Here is a 24,375-nt window from a genome sequence, read left to right as displayed (position 1 = left end):
AACATTCTTAGAACACGTGTCCAGATTCAAATAAAGCCTTCCAATAAATCCAGTTCAGAAACATGCATCTGTTTAACGCCTCCTCACGTGCCAGCACATCTGCACAGGATTAGTTACAGAGTGTTCTGGAAGCACAGGTGGCAGAAAAGTTGCCGTCTCTGGTTGAGGGAGCCACAGTATTTTGACTTTTACAAACAGCTAAAAGCTGTTGACAAAGATCGTGGTCAACTTTAATGATGGAATCAAAACTGGCTTTTCTATTCTGGAAGATTCTGGAAGTATTATTTTACTCAGGATCATTTGACCAAGCACACACATCTGTACTTTCCCCCACCAACAACAGCTGCCGACAAAGTTTCCAAAGCCACTACAATGCTCACACACCCAAAAGAACTGCAATCAGAGTGGGATCTTTGTCCACTCAACACAACACATGTTTTTACAGACTGGACGTAATCCCAGCTGTCCTAAACCGACCTGACAATAAAAAACCAAACGAGTCCCAACTACACGAGGAATATCTGTGTTTGACATGGATAAAAATGTTGGACACGTCCCGTTTTAGTATGAATAATGTTTCTCAAAACATTTCCAACTGCTCCTCGACTCGTTTCCCTCCTAAGCCCACGGGGGCTCGAGTGCGGAAAACTCACGCAGGTTTGTTCTGACCTGGAAACCTTGGTGGAGGCAGTACAGCCACGAATCCACTCTGGATTTGATTTGGTCTGGAGTTGACCTGGAAGGAGCGTGGACTTAAAGTGTGTCATCAGTCTCCAACTGAGAGGACTGCTGCTGCTGCACAGGATGGCCCTGAGGTAAACCCGGGCGTATGACATCTTCATCATACATCTGTCTGAGTTTAAAGTAGAAAAAGATGTTTAAATACTACCACAGAGACGACTGGAAGGCACAGAAATTCAAGCACAACATGTTAAACTGGCAATCTTCTTTAAAAAATGGTAAATCATTTAGTTTGAACAAAACTCAATCTCAACATCTGTTTCCCTGAAACTCTCCCCGTCCGACCAGAGCTGCTGTCAGCCTGAATTACTGCATACAGCTGACAAACTGGAACTTAGCCCTAAACTGTTGCACTGTTTAATTTGAATTACCTCATCACTTGAAGTCATGAACGAGAAAACGCTTCGGTTTCACAATAAGAAAAAAATAATCTCACAGATAAGAGAAATGTGGAGCAAGCCAGAGCCGAGCGCCTGTTTTTTAATTTCATTCCTCTCTCTTACTGCGTGTAGTACTACTACATATCATTCAACAACAACGCCCACACAGTATCGTACAATACTAGGACACTACAACTGTGTCCATTGAACCTAGTGAAGGGCTGATGGTGCTTTACATTTGTAATCAATAAACTAGATTTGCTGCATTTTTTTCCAACTGGTCCACAAAAATAACCACTGCAGCCGTGCTGTTGTGATGTGGTGGTTCTGGTTTCTCTGACTTCACAAATGTTTTCTTCAACCTCTAACAGTCTTAAGATTTGTCATCTTTTAATGGCTTTGAAATTTGCTGGTGAAGTGATGTCAATGTTTACTGATGGGCGTCTAAAACAAAGAATTTATTGCCTAGCACTGCACTGACCAAAGACCAGGAGACATACAAACTGCAGCTGCAGGACTTTCTTTTTTCTTTGTATCATATTTGAACTGATCTGTCCAGTAATGACCAACACATGGGTTTTACTCTGCAGGACAGCAGCTCAGCAACTGCTGCTCTGCCAGCTGTTACTGTGGACAGCGGACACACACACACACACCAAGACAACACATCACTCCACCTCCTCTTAAAAAAACACCAAGGTTTGACAGAGAACATCTCCAGTTTCCCATGTAGACTTAATTTGAAAGTGTGAACACTGGACCACGGAGGAACTGGAAGAAAAGCAACAAAAAAGCAGAGAATAACAGAGAACGTAGCGTTACGGTTGATGTCAACGAACCTAAATGAGTCACAAATGGGAGGAAGAACAAAAGAAGAAATGATTAAAGATGAAAAAAAAGTTGGGTTTCTCCACTAAAGAGAACCACATGACCACGGACACAGAGGAGAGGAGGCTGCAGTGACAGGAGACTTCTAACACCGAGCACAGAGATGGAGGAAGTTTTTCTTTGTCTCAGAGTTAAAGTCCCTACGTCAGTTCTCACACACATCACACACACACTTACCGTTCAGGCAGGACATTCCTCTCCCCTAATTCTCCCATTTGATCCAGGAGAATCAAGCTCAGGTACTTTGTTCCAAACTCTTTGTTGCTCCTTACTTCCTCTCTGCTCCGAGGCTGTTCAGTCAAAGCCTTCACACATGGACGCACACATCCCGACACAGACTCCCCTCTCTCCGGTTGCCTCACTCGCCCTCTCACTGCCTCACACTGTCTCCCTCGGCGCACAGATCCACACTCCCGTGCACAGGCTGCGAGTGGCTGAAAGCCCACTCCTACACCGCAGGAAACTGCTCCACCGACTCCCCCAACCCATACAATCTGCTTCCCCTCTCTCTCTCTCTCTGCATCCCAATGACTCTCCACCAAGTTAACCCCCCCACACTCATCTTTACACCTCATCAGTGTTAGCAGAAGGAGACAGAAACTGAACTGAACTGGTTTTCTTTATGTCTATAAAAAACTAAATAATTTCAGAAAAAATATGCACAAACTGAAGAATTCCTGAAAGTATGAAGTCACATGATTTCAGAGGGTGCAGGAGGATGTTGTTGTCTGTGTATTTTAGATGGTAAAGTTGAACAAAACATGAAAGGAAAGTGTCTAACCAGCTTCCATAGATCATACAGTTCCTGTCAGGTTAAAAACCTTAAAGTTCAAAACAGGAAGTAGAAACAAAAAACATGTAGTGTAGAATATGTTAATAATATAATTACAAAAGAAAGAAAATAATGATAATTAATAAATCAGCTGTGACGAGTTAAAAAAGTACCATTCAAATGTACACATGTCAAAGTCGCCTCACGGTTTGTGTTATTCCTGGGCAGAACAGCTTCTGCAGACCGACTGAATCAAGCGCGCGCGTGTGTGTGTGTATACAGTACAGTACGTGTCTGTGTGGACATGTTAATCTGCTCCACTACAGCCCTGCAGGCTACCACATGTCTGCCTCCACCATATGTCACCAATTATGAGCTGATCGGTGTGTGTTTGTGGGATGGTGTGAGTGACGTGACGCCCCCGCTGGAAATGAGGGTGGATGAAATGAGGACTACCACAAACACACAACCCTGCAGATTAAACTGTGTTTAAAACACACCAAAAATCCCAAAGTATACTTATTTAACCGAGACAATAAAACCAACTTCACTGAGTCTTCACCTTAATTGGGCGTTGTTTGGCCCCAAAACGGCTCTTACTCTCACCTACATCGTAAAAATCCTTGGCTCTGAGTTAATAATACTTGGGGTTTGTCTAATTACGGCTCTCAGAGCTGAGGCTGAGATGGTAAAACAAAGCGAGGGTTTAATGTAACATAATTACCGTATGAGAAAAACTCTGGGCTCTCTGTTTTTAAAAGATTAATTTTCACAAGTCAATATGTGGGATTTGAAACATTTTCAAAATGTGAAGGACTGTAAATTCACTGTTTCCTGAACTAGAGGTCAGGGTTTCTACGGCGGTTGAAGAAACCACGCAGCAGAGGGGTTTGAAATGTGATTTGTGGCCAGGGAGGGGCTACAAATATTCTCTCTCGGTTAATTACTAGGAGCATCGAATGATCAAAATTTTAATTTATCACAATTATGATTAATTGTGATTATTCAAGAAAAGCAGCAGAAAAGCAATAACAGGGAACTGTTTCAGGCCAAAAATGTGTTAAAAATTAGAATTTGATGATAAATACAATTATTAAAATTAATTAGCATAATGAACCAGTTAATTATGGCATTACAGACCTATTATTCAACACGCCCAGTTGTTTTTTATTGTAACTATTGTCTGTGTATTGTCAGCATTGTTTGACCTAACCGGCGGTCCCTGGCGTCGACGCTGTCAATCGCTGTTGTCATTCTCCAAGAAATACTGTCTTTATCTACAGAAATAACACTACAATAAGGGCTAAATCATACGAGAAACCCAGGAGACACAAAGACAACGTCTTAACTGTGACTCAGTAAAGTGGCGTCCCGTACACCTTTAATCACATGCAGTGTGGAAACACAGGGCACATTGTTACTGTCTGATCAGAGCTCTGCGTCAGTGAAAGATAAAAACTGAATCACAAACACAGATAGGAACCAGGCCTGTTGTGGCAGGATGTTCAGGGATGAGCAAACTGTGATGGCAATAATCCCTCTGTGGCCTTGTTATCACAGCAATGATACAAACTGTATTGAAAAGACATGATGTAAAAGGACAGACGAGACCATTTCTGTCCATATGATGTCATCAAAGATTCTGTAAGTGTCGTGCTCTTTTATAATCTCAAATTAGGTTCACATTATTATGTGTTATTAAGGATTACGCCTGATATACTGACGCTAATCTGCAGTTTCACTGCGTATAAAAACTCAATGATTACTGCTGTGTTATTCTGCAGTTTGTTTGAAGTGCATTTCTACGTATTTTACTGTTTATAATAAATCTTATTGAGTAACTACTAACATGTTTAAAACCAGCTGCATAAATGTTATTGGAACTAAACATGTTGACTGTTAGTTTGACAAAACTCTATTCACAGCCCACAGAAATCTGACGCAGGTGAGACAAGTCCAGCAACAACTGCTGCTTCTCTGGCAAGATTACACTGGCATTTTTTAAACCTGTGTTCCGTTTGTGGCACACTATTGTCTGAACCCTTAAGGAAATGAATCAGCTCCACACAGCTGCAACAAAAGTAAACAGAGCCTCTGAATGGAGGAGATCCAGGTCTGAAAAGATCTTTTGAAGCAACAGAGAAAACACTGAGAACACGTTATTGCTCTCTTTATGAGCCGTCTTTCTGGTGCAGCACCAGTTCCGGTTTGTATGAATAGATGATTTCAAACCACGCAAGAACCTCTTTAGATGTGTGGGAAGAGTAACCAAGTATGTTGACAAACTCTTTTGACAGTGAATGAATTAAAAAGAAAATTACATCTAAAAATAACTCGCCATCATGTTTCTGTAGCTAAATACTGACATTACTTTAAGTTTTGAACAGGACTAGTCAGACAAAATATTATTTTTTACGTGGCAACTTCCCTCAAGAAATCAATATATACTGAAGGAATGATGGTGGCCTTTAAGACACCATTAATTATAGTTCTCAGTAAAATTGTTGAAGGATTTTTTGGGTCCTTTTTTGGAGCGTTTAAAAACATAAAACATGTTGCTCTACAGTGCTGTGGTAACACTCTGGTTTGTGACATAAAAGGATGTCTACAACAAAAGAAATAGACAACGCACGAAACACCAAGTCGTTCACTGCAGTGCTGAACACCTGCTGGTCGGTGGGGCTGTACACCTCAGTAATCCTTAGATCGTGTTTTGCCACAGCAAGGTGTTTTAAATTTTGTATGATTATACTGTTTACTTCTGTTGTTGTTTACTAAAGTATCTAAGTTCATCAGTAGAGAGTACTCTGTGTACCACATGACTACTGAAGTTCTCTCTTGAACATGACTGGATCACAACTGTGCCACTGGTGAGGTCAAACCGCATCACACCAGGAAGTACAGTCCCTTGCACACAGGTTACCTTGGTAACCAGGGCAAACATCCAGCCAGTCAAGCTGGAGTCTGCGTGAAAATTGCAGGTTGTGGAGCCGCAGGCAGTCATTTTAGGGCTATATTTGCACACAGACATGGTGCACGGCTGCCCATGGATCTCTTAATGGGCCCTGGCAGGAGCACGGAAGACTGATCCAGCTGTTATAAACTGTCAGCTTCATCTGGAGATGGGATTGTTATTAAAAGTTACCTCTGGGTTTTCTCTGGACAGAACAGTACTTCAGATACGTTTAGGGGGAAAAAAGAGAGAGAGGTCAATTCTTGAAATTATTTATGTCAAAACTGAAACCAAATGATTATTGACAATATGCTATTCAGCCTCACACTGCATTACAGAAAAACTACCCTGTTTTATACTGACCTGTCTGTGACACTGTCTATGGTCTAGAATTAGCTATAAATAGAATCAGTCTTGGCTTATGACTGAAAGAGAAAAAGACAGTGAAAGGCACACACACACAGAGAGAGAGGACTACTCCAAAATAAAACCAACCATGGACACACGTTTAAATCAATTTCCCCATCAGCTAATGTGATTTCTCCACAGAATCTAAGCATTTTCCCAATAGCAAAAACCACCGGATCAATACCACATAATTCAGGCAAGATTGATTTGTGATTTTACACAGAAAAGACTAATAAACACCTCCAGATTCCACTAGGACAACAAAAGAGCACACACTATTTGAATTATTAAATAATCAGTAAAGACTAAAGTAGAACAAGACGTCAGCGAGGCAAGGCATATAATCACGTCATCATCACAAGATGTTGCTAAATTCAACCTTTAACATGTGAACAAAACACAACAAATACCACATCCTCAGTATAAAAGGAGTACTTGATTGGATTTTAATTGCAGGTTAAAGATAGTCCTTTGAAATAAAGCGTTGCTGGCATGAACACACACAGACACACTCTCTGTCACCTGTGTAATCTGGTGAGTTTGTACTGTATAAAGACTGGACAGAGCTTCTCTGCTCTGACTATGAAAAAAATGTCAAGGCCTCCAACCATTCGAGCCATGTGCAGCCCTGAGCTGTTTTAGGAAGAGGTCGCCTCAGAGGTGACGGTGTGGCCCGCGAGGATTGAGACGTGCCTGGAACGACCACCGTCTCAGCGACGAGCTCCACGTTACAAGATGGCAGCTCACACGTGTTTGGAATAAAAAGTTGTTACGACAGAAACCACGATTGGTGACGATTAGTGTGAGTTGAAAATGGCACTGAGTAAAACTAGTTGGATTTAAGACAAGGATGAGGAAAAGGTTTCTACCCTCCTGATGCAGCTGAGCTCAGGTGATACATAGTACTACTGCAGTATTATTCGAGGTATCTGTGTCTGCCTTTTTCCATTCTTAGAAAAAACTCGAGGCTACAGTTACAACCACTGTCATCGTCCTCATTGACACTGCTGACAGAACACACACACTCCTATGAACACACACACACATACCACTAATTAACTGATTAATATCTAATGAGTCAAGCCTGGAAACATTACACCAGCCAGAAGAGAGGGATTCAGTCTTGTTCTTACCGAGTGCTAAGAAGGATCACGGGCTGGTAAAAAAAAAAAGCCAAAATGTCACTGAAGAAATCCACAGAAATGTTAAATGTTGAGCTGTGACTCGGTGACAATGACAAGTCTTCACAAACACAAATGCGGCCTCTCTCTTCCACCCACCTCACGCTCACATCGCCACCAGCCGGTGACATCACTGTACCCATGACATCAACAACTCCAGGCCCGATGCATCATTGTGTTTCTATTGTACACACAGTGCCCCTTGACCCTTTAAAAAAGAAAATCAACAGACGGGGTAAACACCTCCCACTCACTTCCTACAGCAACCAGGAACAGATATGGAGAACAACAGGTCATAAAAGAAAAAGAAATACCAGCGGCACACACTTGTCTTTGCCAGTGTGTTGGGAAAAAGTCAGTCAGTGGGTTTCCAGGAGAGAGTTGACCAGAAATCTACTCAAGTGTAAGCATGAAAATACATTTAAACTGAACAAAAAGCCCAATTAAAAGTTTCACCCAGATAGCGAGATACAAAAGTAAAACTTTTTATTTTGTCCTGGGACAATATTTAAATAAGGGTGAGGTCAAGGTGAGAACAACCGGGAGTCGTTTAACCAGTAAGTTCCAAGTACTCTGTGGGGATACAGGTATTTCCTTTACACTGATGAGACCCAGTATCAGCAGGCTGAGGGTACTGGGTTTGAATTTTGTGTTTGTATTGACTTGTTTCATTTCAAAAGACAGAACAGCCTTGACTGATCTCCCCTTCACTCTCACCTATTTTATGCTGAGGGTGGTACACCCAGTCGTCATCGTCGTCAGCCCCCCCTGCAGCATGGAGCTGGGTGTGCGAGTGTGAGTACGTGTGGCCGTTGTGAACAGCGTGGAGTTCACTCTGACTGTGGAAAATGCGCCTGCTCTGGCGGGACAGGGTGGACACGCTGAGCCAGCTGAGAGCACGGGACAGTCCAGCCGGTTTGTCCCTTCGAAAGGACGCAGACCTACGGTCTCCTCTCATCTTCACACAGGCAGGAGCAGGTCCAAGGTGTGAGGATCAAAGTCTTAACTTCAAGATAATCCTCAGATACAGGTCCTGGTTGGAATGGTAAAAATCCAAACTAGGAGATTCCAAACATCATTCAGGTCTGCATGCATGCAAAAAGGCTTTTCTACTTTAAATTGGTTCCAAAAGGCAGTCTGGCCATTGTTTTCTCCCGGTGTGCATCCACACACATCGTGACTTTGAGAAAGGCAGTCTCAAGTTTTCTCTCTCCTCCAATTTATTGCTCTCACGAACCAAAACACAAGACTAAATCATCTGCTTCCTCTCCTGCTCCTCTCCTTTGTGCTTAAAGGCTCCGGGCGTGATTCCCAAACCCAAAGGGGCAATTAGGCAATCTTGAAAATCACCACTCCCACTGCTGCACACACTCTCACACACACTCTTGGAAGTGCACGCTAACGGTTGGCTGTAATATTTCTTGGTGGTGCATGACAGGCTGGAGAGAGGTTTCCAAATTACAATTAGAACCTCTTCAATCATAGTCGGTCAGTGGACCCTGTTTACCATGAGCTGAGTGTTGTTGTCTCCAGTCGACGTGCAGTTCAGCCGGCAGAGCAGCAGCAGCAGCAGCAGCAGCAGCGGTGGTGAAAAGGTCTCAGTGTGACGGGGTCCTGATTCACACCCTCATAATCAAACTCACATGTGAGGTCTTCACACCACAACGTCCAGCCAGCGTTCCTCTCAGAGGTCCGAAGAGTGCCTGGAATTCCAGGGTATTTTCTCAGCCTTGTTTCTGTGTAAGTTGATATGGTAGAAAGAAAAGGTCCATGTGTGGGTCGTCTCCTCTGCAATCAACTACCTGAACAGCAAAGATAATAAAGTAGGAACCAGAAAGAGCAGCTCACACCTGCTGACGGCACATGCGGCGAAACAAAAACAAACTCCACGCTGGTGAGGATTCCCTGAGCTCCCGCTCTTACTCAGTCCTCAGGAGCGTGACTGCAGGAGTTGACAGACAGTGTTGTGAACGTAGCATTAAGGTTACACCCAGCACTCGTAGCCACGGTGCTGAAATACGAGTCAGCCTGCTTTCGTCCCTCCCTCCCTCCTTCCTCCTCTGTTTTCTGTGATCACTGATCTCCGTTCCTGCCTTTCCCCTGTGTTTGACGACATGGCAACCTCTCGTCTTTCTTTCCCTCTGACTCCTCTTTTTTCCTCCCTCACACCTTGTTTTCCCGATTGGCCTTCCGCTTGGTTTCCTTATTATCAGTGTCATCTCCCGTCCGCCAGGTGCTTTTGATTTCTGACACAAAGGCAGGCTCCTGTTTCACTGACTGCACTCATACACTCCTGTTTATCTGAGAAACATCACAAACATTAGCTGCAGATACTGAGGAATGGTAAATCAATGAATAATCGTCTCCAGCACTCGTGGCTATAGACCGGGAAACTCCGAGGTAAAGTTCCATTATTAGTATAGTCACTCAAGATTAGGAATATTTTCACCTCTAAAATGCAGGTACTAACTTGTACCTCTCCAAACCTTCTTCTTAAAGATCCTGTGGTCAATGTTAGAGAACAAAACCATACAATGTTAATTCTGAGAATCTGGTTATAGTTTGAATTTTTTTAATTGTAGGTTCCTGAATAAAATGATATATGGATGATGTTTAACTTAAACATCATTAAGACATAAACAGGATTATTACAGCATACAGTCCTAGTGACACATTTTTTGTCAAGAATATGCAGAGATCTGTGGAGCCTGAACAGTTAGGCAGTTATTTGTGGTCCTTGAAAAGCATGGAGTTTAAGTGACTGGTCTGAGGCAGGGGGCCGTGTGTTTAAATATAAGTTTACTACACACTCAGTGGCTGACATTCAGCCCACGTAGCTGAAGCAACTGGTTCAACAAGAAAGTTTCCAGACAATGATAAACATACAACCGTGGGGCGATGACAACACCCACCCAACAGGCCTCCATTCAGAACACACACAACATGCAACAACAGATCAGCTGAGGAGGAACGAGCAGCACTGAGGGGTTTTTATTATAATTTTGTAAACCTTTATGACCAGTGTGTAATCTGTGGACAAGCCTTATAGGAAACACGGGTTTAAATAGCGACACATTCCAAGCACAAACTTTGTATTAGGTTTTACAACTCTTTTATGAAGGTGGAGTTTTCCCACCCTGCTGCGTGTGTGCATGTGTGTGCTGTGAAACACATGTTACGGCAGGTTTTCTACCGGCGATCAATACCTAACATTTTATGGCTTCCCCTCACACTGTTCCAATGAAGCCTGGGGGCAGATAAAGGAATCATGTTCAGTTTAATCTGCTGATTTGATATTTCACGTCCTGGTCTTTTCTCACCTTTTGTGGATTCTTCACACCAGTGTAAACTGATCCCAGATTCGTTGTTGGGTTGGGTGTAAACCTAGACCTACTGTAAAAACCCCCACGGCTGTGTCAGGTCCCCGACCTCATTTTCTTTTTCCCTTAACAGAAGAAAATCCACCTTCTCAGCATTTGTTGTTTACACCAAGAGGCAGCCCCCAGCTCTTCATGACTCAACCTTAGCTGCACGAACGTGAGCAAATCTGGAAGGCACACACTATCATTAAATCAAATGAACCGACAGGAAGATATTAATGTTTTTCATACATTTGTTTACACACAGATATCAACTGGGCATCGCTGAGTTTATCCACGTGTCTAAAATGGAGCAGAGGGAGAAAAAATGACAGATTTATATCCTAAAGGCCAAGATGTCTGACAAATAAAATAAGGTTTAAGATCAACAGACCAAAAGTCAAACTGACATGAAGAGTAAATTATATAAAAGGCCCAAAGTGGTCAGTAAGAGCAGGTTCAGACTATTGATTTCCTGAAGAAAAACTGCTTTAGAGCCATAAACCCCACAGGGAATTAAATAAGTCAAAGGTCATCATAAGGAGACAGTGTATTAGTTCAACCCCCACCTCACCCCACCTCCCAATTCTACACTTCCATTTACTTTAAGCTGCACTGAGAGAATGGACCAGAGTGACAGCAGTCAATATATTGGACAGGATATCTACAGGAGTGAGGCAGACATTTAACGGCTTTAGCTCGACCGCTTTTACTCAGAGGAAATCAGTCGAAAATAGATAAAAAACAATATACCGAAATACAAAGCCAGCCTTAATTTTTAAATTATTCAAAATTATTTTTGGGGGGGGACTATAATACCAGTGTTAGCCACTAAGTACAGTTCTGAAAATATTAACTTTTAGAGGAGTTTTAGAGGAGAAGGATAAAGAATCATTACCGCAATAAGCCCTAGTTCTTTTCAACAATCTGAAAATGGGAAACATCAGAATCTCTGAATCACCATTTTATCACCTGACAATAGTCTAGGCATAAAAAGGTCAGTGATTTACACAACAGTCGTCTGCTGCGTAGAGGTGTTTGAACAGAGACAACGTGATGACAAGAACGGAGACAGAAGGCAAAGGGAAAATAAGAGGAGGCGATGAAGGTCTGCACTGAAATTACCTGTTAATTAAAGATAAATGACAGCACTTAGAGAAGATTAGAGGATGTGTGAAAAATAACAGGATTTACCCCGTCCTTCATCAGACACCAGCACTATAAACAATGAAGTCCCAAAGCACACATTTACAGAGTAAAGGTGTGATATTTTCAACAAACACAACTGTACATGAAACTCTACCGACATAATGATTACAGTAAACTGATAGATAAACATCACAAAAACACAATCACGTTCAGTAAATGTTTGCGTGACCCAAAAAGAAGACGGTGACATTCAACCTCGCTGACCCTGTTGTCAGGTAACCCAACTGCACATCAGAGGCCGGCAGCGTCTGATATCGATACGTGGAGCCCAGACACGTAACGTGAGGTGAACAAATCAACTGAACAAGTTCACCTGAACCAAACACGTGGCACCAGTCTGAAGCCTTTGGCAGAAAAAAAAAACCCTGGCTGAGTGCGGCTGCCAAATCCCAAATCCAAGCCGGTCCATTTTGACTGTGTGTCTAAGTGGTGATGCGTGCACACAGCCAGTTAAACACAGGGGTTCGACTCCAGCGCAGAGGAAGGCTTTTATTACTCACACAACACCCCACATTTACTCAGACACTTATGGCAGTTGGCGTTTGTCGGTGTGTGTTTGTGTGTTTGCGTCTGTTCCTGCAGCTCCTGCAGCCAAAACAGACCAAAAGCTGTCGATAAGGGTCAAAGATGGGGTGAACATATTGTTTTGTTTCCACAAAAAGACGGCGCTGGCACTCACCTCAGCAGCCACGTGAACAAGTCTGTTTTACTTTTGCAGAGAGAGTGTCTCAGCATCAAGGTGAACACTACGGTGCCTCTACCAGTACGACAGCTTTAGTCCTTTACACCACAGAAGAACCTGACTCATAAGTGTTTGTGGGTGTAACTGATGGTACAAACTTAGTGACGTAATTGGTGAAAATCCTGATGTCCTACCGTGGTAACAAACAGGTTTTACTGCCACATGTTCCTGTCTGATGGAGTCCATTTGGTAACATGTGAGCTGTACAACAAGACTTAGGTCATACCAAAAACAAAATGAACAAAAGTGACTTTAAAGGTCTGTGAACGACTACATTTGGTTGTGTACAATTTATGACATTTTCACCCTTTATTTTATCCAGAGAACATGTTTGTTTCCTACGCCACAAGAAAGCATCGTCTTTCTGGTTTTCATATAAAATCTCAAAAGCGCAAATTATTGTCCACTTTGAGTTTGGCTATAAAACTGCAGATGAAAGGGGATGGAAGAAGACAGCAGCAAATAAAATGCAGAAAGTATGCTTACTTATTTACCAGAAAAATGTTTAAAAATATGCTAAACCACCACAACATGTAGTGGATCTAATCCTGTAAATTAGTCCTGAAATAAAACAAACAGCTATAAACAGAGATGTAGCTAAAAGTCAATCTAAACAACTATAAAAGCTCAAAGCTCAAATGTGACTAAAATTGACAAAGATTTGTCAAGCCCCCTTCGTTGGTGTCATTCTTTTTCAAATATTTTAAATGCGAAAAACAGCAAAGAAAATGATGACATTGAATAGCTCCACGCCAGCTCGGAGTTCCCGCCCCCTACTTTGGAAACCAGTGGGACAGAGTAATCTTCTGAGAATTAAACTGTATGTGTATACCATTGACTACTTAGATTATTGTATCCTGATGTTCCCTACTGATGATGTCGTTTAATGGCATCAACTCCTGACTGACCTTTGACCTGTGGAGCCTGATAACCCTGATCCCTGACCTCTAACTGAACTTCCAAGCTTTAGCCACCACTGCCATCTGTCTGCCTCAGTCTTTATGTCTAGTTTTCTCCTCTTAAAGATCTTTTTCCATTCCAAACGGACCATACGTTTTCTGTGACTAACTCCTGTGGAGGATGTGAAGCACAAATATTAGCAGTGCGTCTTTAACATGTATGAGGCTGATTTCTAGAGAATCACTGTTGGCTGACTGTTCACTTCTTAATGCAGTGACTGATACAGAACGAAGAGATCACACTCTCTAACTGTTCTGTTAGAACGAAGAGATCACACTCTCTAACTGCAGCCCAGGTAGTGTAACACAACAGAACAACACAATAGTGAGTGAGACAATGGACACATAGGACGAGGACAAAGTGAGTCATGCAGTATAAAATTTCCCCTCTGTCAGGTAGTGGCTGACAAGAGACCTCAAACCTCCAGAGGGTGAGGAGGGACAGGGCTGCACTAGTGCTCACTAACAGCCCTCTGGTGGCAGAGGAAAATACCTCCAAGGGCCTTCATTTGTCATGTTGGAGGTTTCATAGGTCAGTGTCTTGGAGAAAACAAGTGACAATAGGAAAAAGTCAGTCATGGCCTTATTTTTTACTTGACATAATGCCACCATACCATCAGGATCCAATTGTTTTTCTAAAGTTGGTATATGCTTATTAAATATTCAAGAAAATGTCAAAATCACAGTGTAACAAATAGTTTTAAAAATAATTTTAAACAAGTAAACAACTATTTTTAAAAGCATTTCATATAAGGTTAAGTATTGATAATTACCATTTCTGTCCACAAGAGGGAGGCAACACACTGATTTGTCTCTGAGTATGAACATTCGAGTCCCTTTATCTGTGCAGAGTTCAATTAGAGAGTAAATGGAGCAGAAAACCAGTCTGTCTTCCTGTTTACAGACAATCAACAACAAAACAGTCAGTCAGTGCAAACAGTCGGTGAATGTGTGTGTGTCTCTAAATGTGTGTGTGAAGATATCAATCTTCACACACACATTTAGAGGGAGGGATATCAACTACGCCAAACATTCAAGGCTTAATTTTGGCCTTCACTCTTGCATGGTCACAAACACACACAACCCACCCACAGCCCCCTACACACACACACACACACACACACGTGCACACACAGGCAGGTCTTTTCAAATCTGGAACAATAAATGAAGCCATGCAGTCAACTCCTGTCACTTCACTGTGGTGAAAAGTCAAGCCTCTCATTACTGAGGCCACACGTCCATTATCTCCTCCACCGTTTGTTATTCCAGCAGAATGCATTTGGCCCACGTGTGAGTGTGTTTGTCTGACTGGCGTGAGAGACAGACAAAGAGAAAAGTGCAGCAGGTAACCCGACCTTTGACCCGTCACTCTTGACCAAACGCGGCAGCTGACCACAGGATTAACTGGGACCAGAAGTCAGGCTCAGTATGTTTTCAAATTCCTGCACACACCGACTTCACACACACACACACACACACCACGGTCACGACTCGGGTGTGTGAGCCACATCTGTGAAACTCTAGAGCCCTGTGACTGTGATCACGTTCACACGACCACCTTCACAGCGATGAGGACAAGTGTGTCGCTGATGTACGATAAAGTAGAGATGAGGGAGAGGAGGAGGAGCCACAGGGTGGGAACATGAGTGGCACCAAGACAAATGAGCCTGGAAATCTGAGACACACACACACACACACACACCCAGGAGGCCTGAGTCCAGTGGATGAAGAGGAGAAAGGGTGCGGTCGACTCTGCACATTCCAGATCGGTCGTGCCTGAGTGGTGGCGCTCGTCCAGCCGACCTGAGTCCAGATGTGGTTTTTTGCATATACAATGAACTTTTCACACAAAGTGGGAATTCCAAGTAGAGTGGAAAAAATATTTTGTAAATCAAACACAACAAGTTTTATGTCAAACAGCAGTTAGAGCTGCAGTGACCTGTTTGATTGGACCAGTAACAATGGCTCAGTTCGATGTACGTAGCAAAACAACAAAGTCTGAGGAGGAGGAACTCATCACAATACTTTTCCATTAGCCCCGACTTCCTGTAGCTCTTTGGGAAGATGACGTCAGTGTTCAAGAAGACGCAGACTGGTTACCATGGTGATCTACACATTGATAGAGACAGCACCAGCGATGGTAACAGATTATTTATCTAAATGTTTGACACCAACAATTTCTCACCTACGAATGGACGAGGAGAGAAGGTCAAAATGGAACCACACAAAAAATGAACGAACCTGAATGTAGCTTAGTGCTAATGAAGCCGAGCTACCAAGTTTGCATGTGTTCAACAGCCATGTAGTACTAACCCTGTAGTAATGATCATTCTACAACAACCTAAAACACAGTTCCTCCTCCACAGTCCAAAACACTGAGGGTTCAAAGGTTTCCCCTCAGACAGGAAACACACTGTTTCACAATATTACTGAGTAAATACACAGCTCCAGCAAACACATGCAAATGTGCAGGTGAGGTGCTTGTCATGGTGATGTGAGTCAGCAGGTTTGTCACTCAAACACCAGGCCCCTGTGATCCTGACATGTGGTTCAACCTGTTTTGTTCATTCTGCAGAAACAACTGTTCTCCCAGGACAAAAACATGTGTCGCAGCATTTAACAGTCTTACTGTGTTGTTGTTGTTGTTGTTGTTGTTTTACCTCAACACTGACTGAGTCAGTGGGTAAGTCAGGGGGTGTGGGGGGCAGCTTTAAAAGCAGCTGTCGGAGGGGAAGAAGAATGTTCAGTGTTTACTCTACAGACTGATCATACAAAGACAAATATTGCGTGTTAGGGTGGAGGTGTGTGTGTGTGTGTGTGTGTGTGTGTGTGTGCAGTACAGCAGTGTGGTTACACACACGCCATACTTTTTATGGCCTTACAGTACGTCTACAAACGAGGTCTGTGATGAGACTGTCTGCACACACGTGTACTGTTTTTCACAAATGAGACATGTCTGCAGGTACTCCAATGTGTGTATGTGTGTGTGTGTGTGTGTCTGTGTCACCTACAGTTGTGCATAAGGGCTGTGAAAACACACTGATGGAAAACTTTTATCCAAAAGGCATTTTTAATTGTCACTATGACTCAAAGATATTCAGAAAAATAATTCAGTAAGTTTTCAATGTTCATGTTATCTCAGTCTGTCTTTTACTGCTAAACTCGGCCCATTTGTTTGAACCTGCAGTAAATCATGCTCCATCGTCTGCCTATTACTGCATATAATCTTCCAGGTTGCAGTTGAGGGTTTTCTGTGCCCCAGGTGCCAAGAACTGATGCACGGATCAAGGTGAACGAACCATATTTATTAGTTTTCATTAAAGTGTGGGTTGTTCATGAGCCCGTGTTTTACTGCCTCAGGATTTATTGTATATCAAACAAGTCATGTGGGCTCTAACAGGGGTAATACGGATGTGGACCAGAGCTTATTTTACCCCTGATTTTCCCCCATTCTTTAATACCACCGTGAGGCGCTGCCAGTTTGGAAAGTTAAATAAACCTTCCTGGGTCGGCGCTCGCAGCCGTTTGGATTTCATTTCTAACGGAACTCAAGCACAACTCCCTAAGAATTTACAGAGGGAGGAGCAGACATTCAGACTGAGGCCGAGACAGAGTTCAGGTCATGTGGTGACAGTCCAATCTGGCAACACGTCCGAGTCCAATCTGGCAACACGCCCGTCAAACCAGGAGGTCACAGAGACAAAGCAGGGGGAAAAAGACTGGAAGAAAAATCCACAACGTGTTAGAGCATTGTTTTTTTTTAAATCAGCATGTTGACCACATACTGAGGTGTGACTGTTATATACCATGTGTTTACATATAAAACCCCCCTTTTACAAGCACCAGACGTGGGGAAGGGGCAGCACCAAGAAGGAAGGCTCTAATAAAAACCAGGATGTAAGAACCTACAGTAGCAGCAGCCGTGCAGTTCAACGAGTGGAGTGTGTGTGTGTGTGGCCTGCAACCATAATTCCTGTGACCATATGTGTGTAAATGTGTGTGTGTGGGCACTAAAACAGAAGCAACAGACTTTCTCTCTGTAGCTCTTCCAAAAACACTGAGGGGTGACATTTAGGCTGGTGATGGGGGAGAGAGAGAGAGGGAGAGAGAGGGAGAGAGTTCAGGGGAGATGAAAAGATAGAAAGATTGACATATATAGAGTGAGAGAGAGAGAGTGTAAAGAGAGAGAGAGAGATAGAGTTGTTGGGACTGAGAATAAAAGAGTTGAACAAAGAGGAAATGATGCTGATGAAGCAGACGGCAGGGCAGCCGTTACTGGGACAATAGAGGCGGACTTAGGGTCTGGCATTTTGCCCTCTACAGCTGTAAGCTGACAAAGACACACACACACACACACACACACACACTGTCAGAATGAGAGAGAGTGATGGAGAGAAAATCTTTGCTCATCCCGTCGTTACATCAACTCAGCAAAAATCTTTCTGTCAAACATGTCACTACTGGGACCAGCTGTGTTTGAACCAACAAACACGTTCACACACAACTCAGAGGACGGTCTGCGACCTCCTCCGTCTCCGTCTCCCCAAAGGGAGTCAAAGGATTTAGCAGCAGAATTCAGATCAGCAGTTGCAGTTTCTGGCCGGAGCAGCTGGCGTCACCGAGGTGCAGCCGTTACACTCAGGGAGGGGAGGGGGTGTGTAACGGCACATTACAGACAAACCATTGGTGTAATGAGAAGCGTACGCACAAACGCACACACACACGTGCGCACAATAGATGAACTTAAAATAGAGAGTCAGAGTGGGACACTCCCACACTGAATAATGCAAACAGAAGAGGGAGTCTGCAGTTTCCACACTATGATTAACCATTAAACGCTACATGGCTGTCAAACCACCCACGTATCCAAACACACACTACCATCACAAACACACCGCCCTCCAAAGACGGTCCTCCCACGAGCTGTCAAAACTTAGAGTACATGGTTCCATCTGGACACCCTTCATGTCTCCCCCTGTGTCCTCTCCCTCCGTCTGTCTTCCTCCACCTTTCCACATGTCTTTTGGTTCATTTCCCTCTGTCATTTCCGAACTTCTCAGTCACAGCCCAGAAATCTCACTTTTAACTCTTGTCTTTCCCGTGGAACCGACAACCTCCCGGTCTCATCCTGGTGTCGTCTCTCTTTTCTAACACAGTCTTGCTTTGTGTCTCCACAGCGAGGGAGTGAAACACAAACCCTCAGCCCACCTCGGACTCACAGCCAAAGGCCAGCGGTCATGCACACCCACCCATGTTGGACAGACACAGAAGGGGATTTCCATCGGTGTGTGTGTGTGTGTGTGTGTGTGTGTGTGTGTGAGGCTGCCGTCTCCGTCTCCTCACAGCCCTCTGACTCACAGGTGTGTATCTCTGTCCATGACTGTACAGGTGTCTGTACTGGTGTACGTCCACTCTGTCGTTCTTACATCTTTCACAGCTGCCATACCAGCATCAATGTTTTTAGCCGATTAGAAAAGATAAAATTGCACTGTTTTTTGTTCTTTTTTTTCAAGAGAAAAATGAAAACAGAGAATACTCCTCCATACAGAACAGGTATTGTGTATTTTCTTTTACTGTGTCTCAAGTTTCAGAAACCCCCTCTGCTGCTTCAGTACCTCCAACTGTGCTCTGATCATCCTGTGTTTCTGAAGCCCAGGAACAAAACATCTTTGTTACAGTTTGAATAGTTTGAGAAAACCCTGCAAGGATTAGTTTTGGGCCAAACTTATTTTAACTTATTTTCAAGAACAATTATTTGAAATGTTATGTAAAAAACAAACTAGTCAAACCTAAGCTGACTTTAACCATCCCAGGTCACAGGTCAGGGTTTATCCATAGTCAGGGAGAATCCTTCAGTTCTAATACATATAATAACTACTGACTGTCAGCTGATAAATAACTACTGCCAGAAGAGTATTTATAATTTCAGTCTCTGCTCCCATAATTCCAGGCTTCAGACAAGTGCTGTTTTATCACCGCTCCTGGTTAATACATGTCCATGTAGTGTCCACAGCCGCCTCCCACTGTCTCCACACAGCCTTAATAAAAGCCCCGTCATAAAAACCGACAGACCACGCTCTAACACTGATGCACACGTTTAAGTGGAGGCCGTAGCAGCGGTTGGTCAACAGTGTAAATACAGTTTTCTGTCGGTGCCACGTCTCTCTGTCCCCGTGTTTGTAGAAGACACCTCCCACTCGTCTAGACAAAGGCGTCAGACCATCATTAGAGCAGGAGGTGCAGATGAAAGGCTGCTGCCTCGCAACTGGATTAACATCAGCACCAAATGATAACACGGAGCGAGGAGTCTCCCCTCGCCCACCTCAGAGCATCAGGCTGCTTTTTGTTAACACACACTACACATGTTCACAGGTGAATGAAGTTCTTAAAGTTTATGTCAAAATATAATGTCATAACCAGTCATAACACTGAGGCTATCGAATATCCTAGAAGAGTAGGCCTGTTAGTCAGTGAATACTGACCTAGACGGGCCCCCAAACAATGACTTAGAAAAATAAAGTAAATGAAAAAATAAATAAATATAAGAAAAAAATTTGCAATTAAAAACAACAGCCCTCCACATTACCTTTAAGGCCTAAAAAACTAATCAAGAGACACATAAGTATCAGGTACTTGCGAATACAACGTCCACCACAGTATTGTATCACAGTTTTAGAAAATGAGACTTCACCTAAGTTCACCTATATAAACACACACACAAACGTGCACATGGTTAACCTCATTCAAAGAAGAAGCGAACAGAGGGAAATCCAAAGAGTCCGACCCTAACCCTCAGCTGCCTGAGCGCATATTAGCAAATATACTGCACAAAAAAACTCCACTGAAATATATCGTCTTCCAGGTGGCCTCCTGTTGATTTATGTAACACAGACCCCAGTTCAACCTCTTCACCTGTTATTATATCCATTACTCATTAAGAATTATTGGTCATGGTTCACGTTTTCTGGACTCCTGACTCCTCCGAGGAGCCGACTTTAAATGGAGCAGATCTGAACCGTGGTGAACGGATTAAAAAAATATTGGGTGCGAATGTGATGTAAAGGCAGCTGTCTCAACACAAACCACATTCTTTCAGATCCTCTGGCTGTGTTTCCACTTCTTAGACACTTATCTGATTTCTGTCGACCAAAACCTAATGATGTCAAACTTCGCCTCCAGAAAAGCTGGAGACACGAGTCGAATAAAAGAGGCTAAAATGTGTTATTATTAATATCAATATTCAATTAAAAAAGTTCATATTTTTTGCATTTTTAAAAAGTTTAATAACTTGGATTATTATTGTGTTTGCACCTACATCTCCATTGGAGGAAGAGTCCTATTACTGTTACTGTTATTTTCATGTTTCAAGTCTTTGTCACTGTGGGCTTTAATTGTCACATTGACCCGGTCAGACCAGCCAGCTGTAGCCACAGGCTACTGACAGGGAAGAGAAAGATGACCAGCGTGGAAAAAAGTGACACGGGTCAGAGGGTTGTGGGAGCGGGTGAGTGGAAGAGTGAGAAAACATTTCATGGCTGAACAGGGGAGAGTGGAGTCTCTGTGGATGGTCTGTGCAGCTACGGGCTCATGTTGGGGTGGATCTGAGAGGCAGAACAACAGAACAGCGCCTGGGGCTCCACATGGTACAGCACTGACAAAACACACACACACACACTCAGATCAGTGGAGCTCACTTTCCATTCTCACGTCAAAGCGAACGAGCCTCAGGACATTTGTAATACCTGAGAAACACACTTTTACCAGAATACGACTGCTACAAACTCCCATCGCAGTTTCCTCTCGTTTGACCACATTCCAACTCACGCTTCTGGAGAGCTCTGTGTCATCGTCACCTTCAAAAGAACTATAAATCACCAGCATATTTTAATGGTGGAGAAAGGAGGGGGGAAGCGTGAGTTTAGGGGAGGGGGAAATAAATATAAGGTTTCATTATAACCTCTGGGTGAAAAGAATATTTGGAGCTGGAGGCAGAGTCGACTCTAAGATAAATAAATGATAAAGTCATAAAAGGCTAAGAGTACTTACCTGTTGAGTTGAACAGGGAGAATCGGTTGAACAGAAGGTGAGAGGAGGTGAGACATCAGGCCAGAGCATGTGGAGAGAAGATGGAAAATTTTTGTCAAACATTTTGATTAGAAAGAGAGTCTTCCAGACTAAATGTACACTGGGACATAGGGAAAAAAACATTTTGATTATTGTTTATGAAATAATAATGAAAAGGAGTGATAATTCTAACCATTATATTTTTTACACTTACTCTTATTATTAACTGAACAACTTTGATGAAAATGAGTGTAAAACAGACCTTGAAGCGTGACCACAGACTGGTGCAGCCAACAAAACCTGTGTCGTGTCAATGTTCTCACATCAATTACGCGCGGCGTTGACTTCCACGCTTCAGTAAACCTCAGAGTACGGTCTTGTCATGTGATGAACTAAACAACACAACTCTGCATGTTGTTTTACAAGTGAGAAACTTTACATTTGGACGTTATCTAAATAGAGATAAGAGGTGCAGAGGTCAACGGGGTCAACTTGATAAACAGGATCCATTTGACCCTCAATTGCATTTTCTGGTGGATTTCTTTCTATTTCGTCCAAGTCTACATGTACATTAAAAGTGTTAGTGCTTTAACCAAAGGGATCAAAGGTCTTGAACCCAGTTGTTCTATTTAGATAGGATCCATTTGTTGTAAATAGACAACAAAGCGTATTTCTCAGTTTTGAACCAGCTCCAATTAGATGATGAAGTTGTCAATTGAGAATGTGGTTTCTGCTCAATTACGCCATCATTTGTCAAAGTCACAGAACCCACAGCTACTCGCCAAGTACCTTTAATGTTTGTATCACCAGTTGCATGCCAGTATAATCCTCTGAGAGAACACTGAGGTCTCACACTGGGGAGTTTGTGCCTTATCAAGTGACGGCTCGATTCAAACGAGTTACACAAGACGCTGGGACAAAAGCCACATCAAGAGCGATGTAAGTTGATGAGAAGATGTCACCACAATGACACGTGAGGGCGATACGACTGTCATGGAGGATCCTGTGACTAATGCCTTTTAGAAAATAGATGGCAGTCAGTTACTGGAGGTGATACAGAAGGTGACACATTGGCAAATCATCTGAACTGGAGCTTCAGTTCCCATGAAGTTAGTAGTAATCTCCAATTACACTGTTGTTGTCTGGAAGTAACACTTTCACTTCACAAGTATCAGCATGAAGACACAGTAGAGAAAGGACATAATTACTGAAATATTAACTATATTAACCCTGAAATATCTAACAGTAGACCAGAACTGAATAAAAACAGTGAACCAAAACAGCAACAATGAATGTGTGTCAGGAGAAAAGAGTGTGAGCACAGAGGGGGAGAAACGTGTTGATGAGGTCCAGAGCTGCTAATAGGCACAGTCACACGTTGGATTAGTGAGGTGACGTTGGAGTTTCAGTGTATATTGGTGTGCAGGAGTGCAGGAGTGTCAGCACGTGAATTTAAACTGAGAAAGAAAACCGAATGCTTGCTAATGTCTGGACATATATAAATAATTTTAATATATAAATTGCATGAATTCTAATTTTTGCTCAACAACAGTGGTTAAAAATATATTGAGTTACCTGTTCACTAATAAAACCTTTGATTTATTAGGCAATAATGTAGGTTAAATTATTTAAACAGTTTAAAGTTAATGAATGTGACAAACCACAGGCAAATGATTCATTTCAAGAATCTTGTTGGTCATTCACAAGCACAGTTATAGTGCTTATTGGCCAGTTTCACCCCAAATTAAAATGATTCTGATATCCTTGTAATTCCTAATTTATTAATTACTTAATTAATTACTGCCTAAATTAGAATGATCAATTCAGGACAGCTTTAGCGGTGTAATAATTAAAACACCTACGATCAAACAATACGTATGACAATAAACAACATTTATTACGCAGCATTAAATACTAACATTTGGAAAATCATGAGAAAAAAGAGCAAAGAAACGTCACCTTTGGTGGCCCCACCATCTATCACTCCATCAGTTTCCATTCATTCTCCTGCTGCTCTGTAGCATCAGCAGCTAACTGACCAGCAGGTCCTCAGCCTCCACTACACTGTTCACTGATCACCAACAGTCTCGTTTTCACTCTCCCTCTCTCCTTCATCGTCTCCTTAACCAATCGCACCACTTCACACCTCAGCTCTATTTCAGCCTCCATCCTCCGTCTTCACACCATTTCATTTCTAACAGTCTTTGCAGACCTGACTTGTTAAACCTTGCCAGGACTGGTTCATCTGTTGAGCTGGAAAGTTGTTGGTGTGTGCACGTGTGTACATACAATTAGCTTAAACACACACTCACACAGACAAAAAGATGCACAGAAACACAAACATGACAACCTGGGTATGGTTTCCTCCTTGGCTTCCGACTCCAAACCCTAATCCCTGTGACAGGCATGATGTCAAATCATCCGCTTGCCGCTGTTGACCATTTGGCTAAACGTCTGGTCCAAACACAGATTTAAATGTACCATGATCATCTACACACACAGACACACACACACACAATGATACTCAGCAGACCTTGCCACACACACAATGATACTCAGCAGACCTCTGCGCTGCCTAAGTGCACACATGCAAAACCTCCGTACATATTGACCAATCAAGAACCTGTCACACCGATGGGTGTGTGCAAGAAGCGAGAGCTGCGACCAGCATGGGCCCCTGACCAACCCCCCCCCCCCCTTCTTAAATCCCAAGGTTGTG

General features: G+C 42.9%; 1 protein-coding gene across 3 annotated transcripts in view; it reads right to left on the bottom strand.

Annotated features, from left to right (window-relative positions):
• nhsl1b (NHS-like 1b) overlaps positions 1 to 24,375 on the bottom strand; it is an 81,753-nt gene that overhangs the window by 35,776 nt on the left and 21,602 nt on the right. Inside the window, exon 1 of one of the 3 annotated variants that reach the window (XM_008312961.3) lies at positions 2,187 to 12,826. The exons of the other annotated variants lie outside the window; for them this stretch is intronic. Coding sequence (XP_008311183.1) covers positions 2,187 to 2,202 — 16 coding nt within the window. The 5' untranslated portion in view covers positions 2,203 to 12,826. Of the gene's footprint in view, positions 1 to 2,186; positions 12,827 to 24,375 lie in introns of those variants that run through there. 3 annotated transcript variants of the gene reach the window in all.

The sequence above is a fragment of the Cynoglossus semilaevis genome, chromosome 7, assembly GCF_000523025.1.
Source record: "Cynoglossus semilaevis isolate Cse_v1.0 chromosome 7, Cse_v1.0, whole genome shotgun sequence".
In the NCBI taxonomy this organism is placed as follows: Eukaryota; Metazoa; Chordata; class Actinopteri; order Pleuronectiformes; family Cynoglossidae; genus Cynoglossus; species Cynoglossus semilaevis.
The sequence above is the reverse complement of the archived record's forward strand: the minus strand, read 5'-3'. Positions and strand labels throughout refer to the sequence as shown.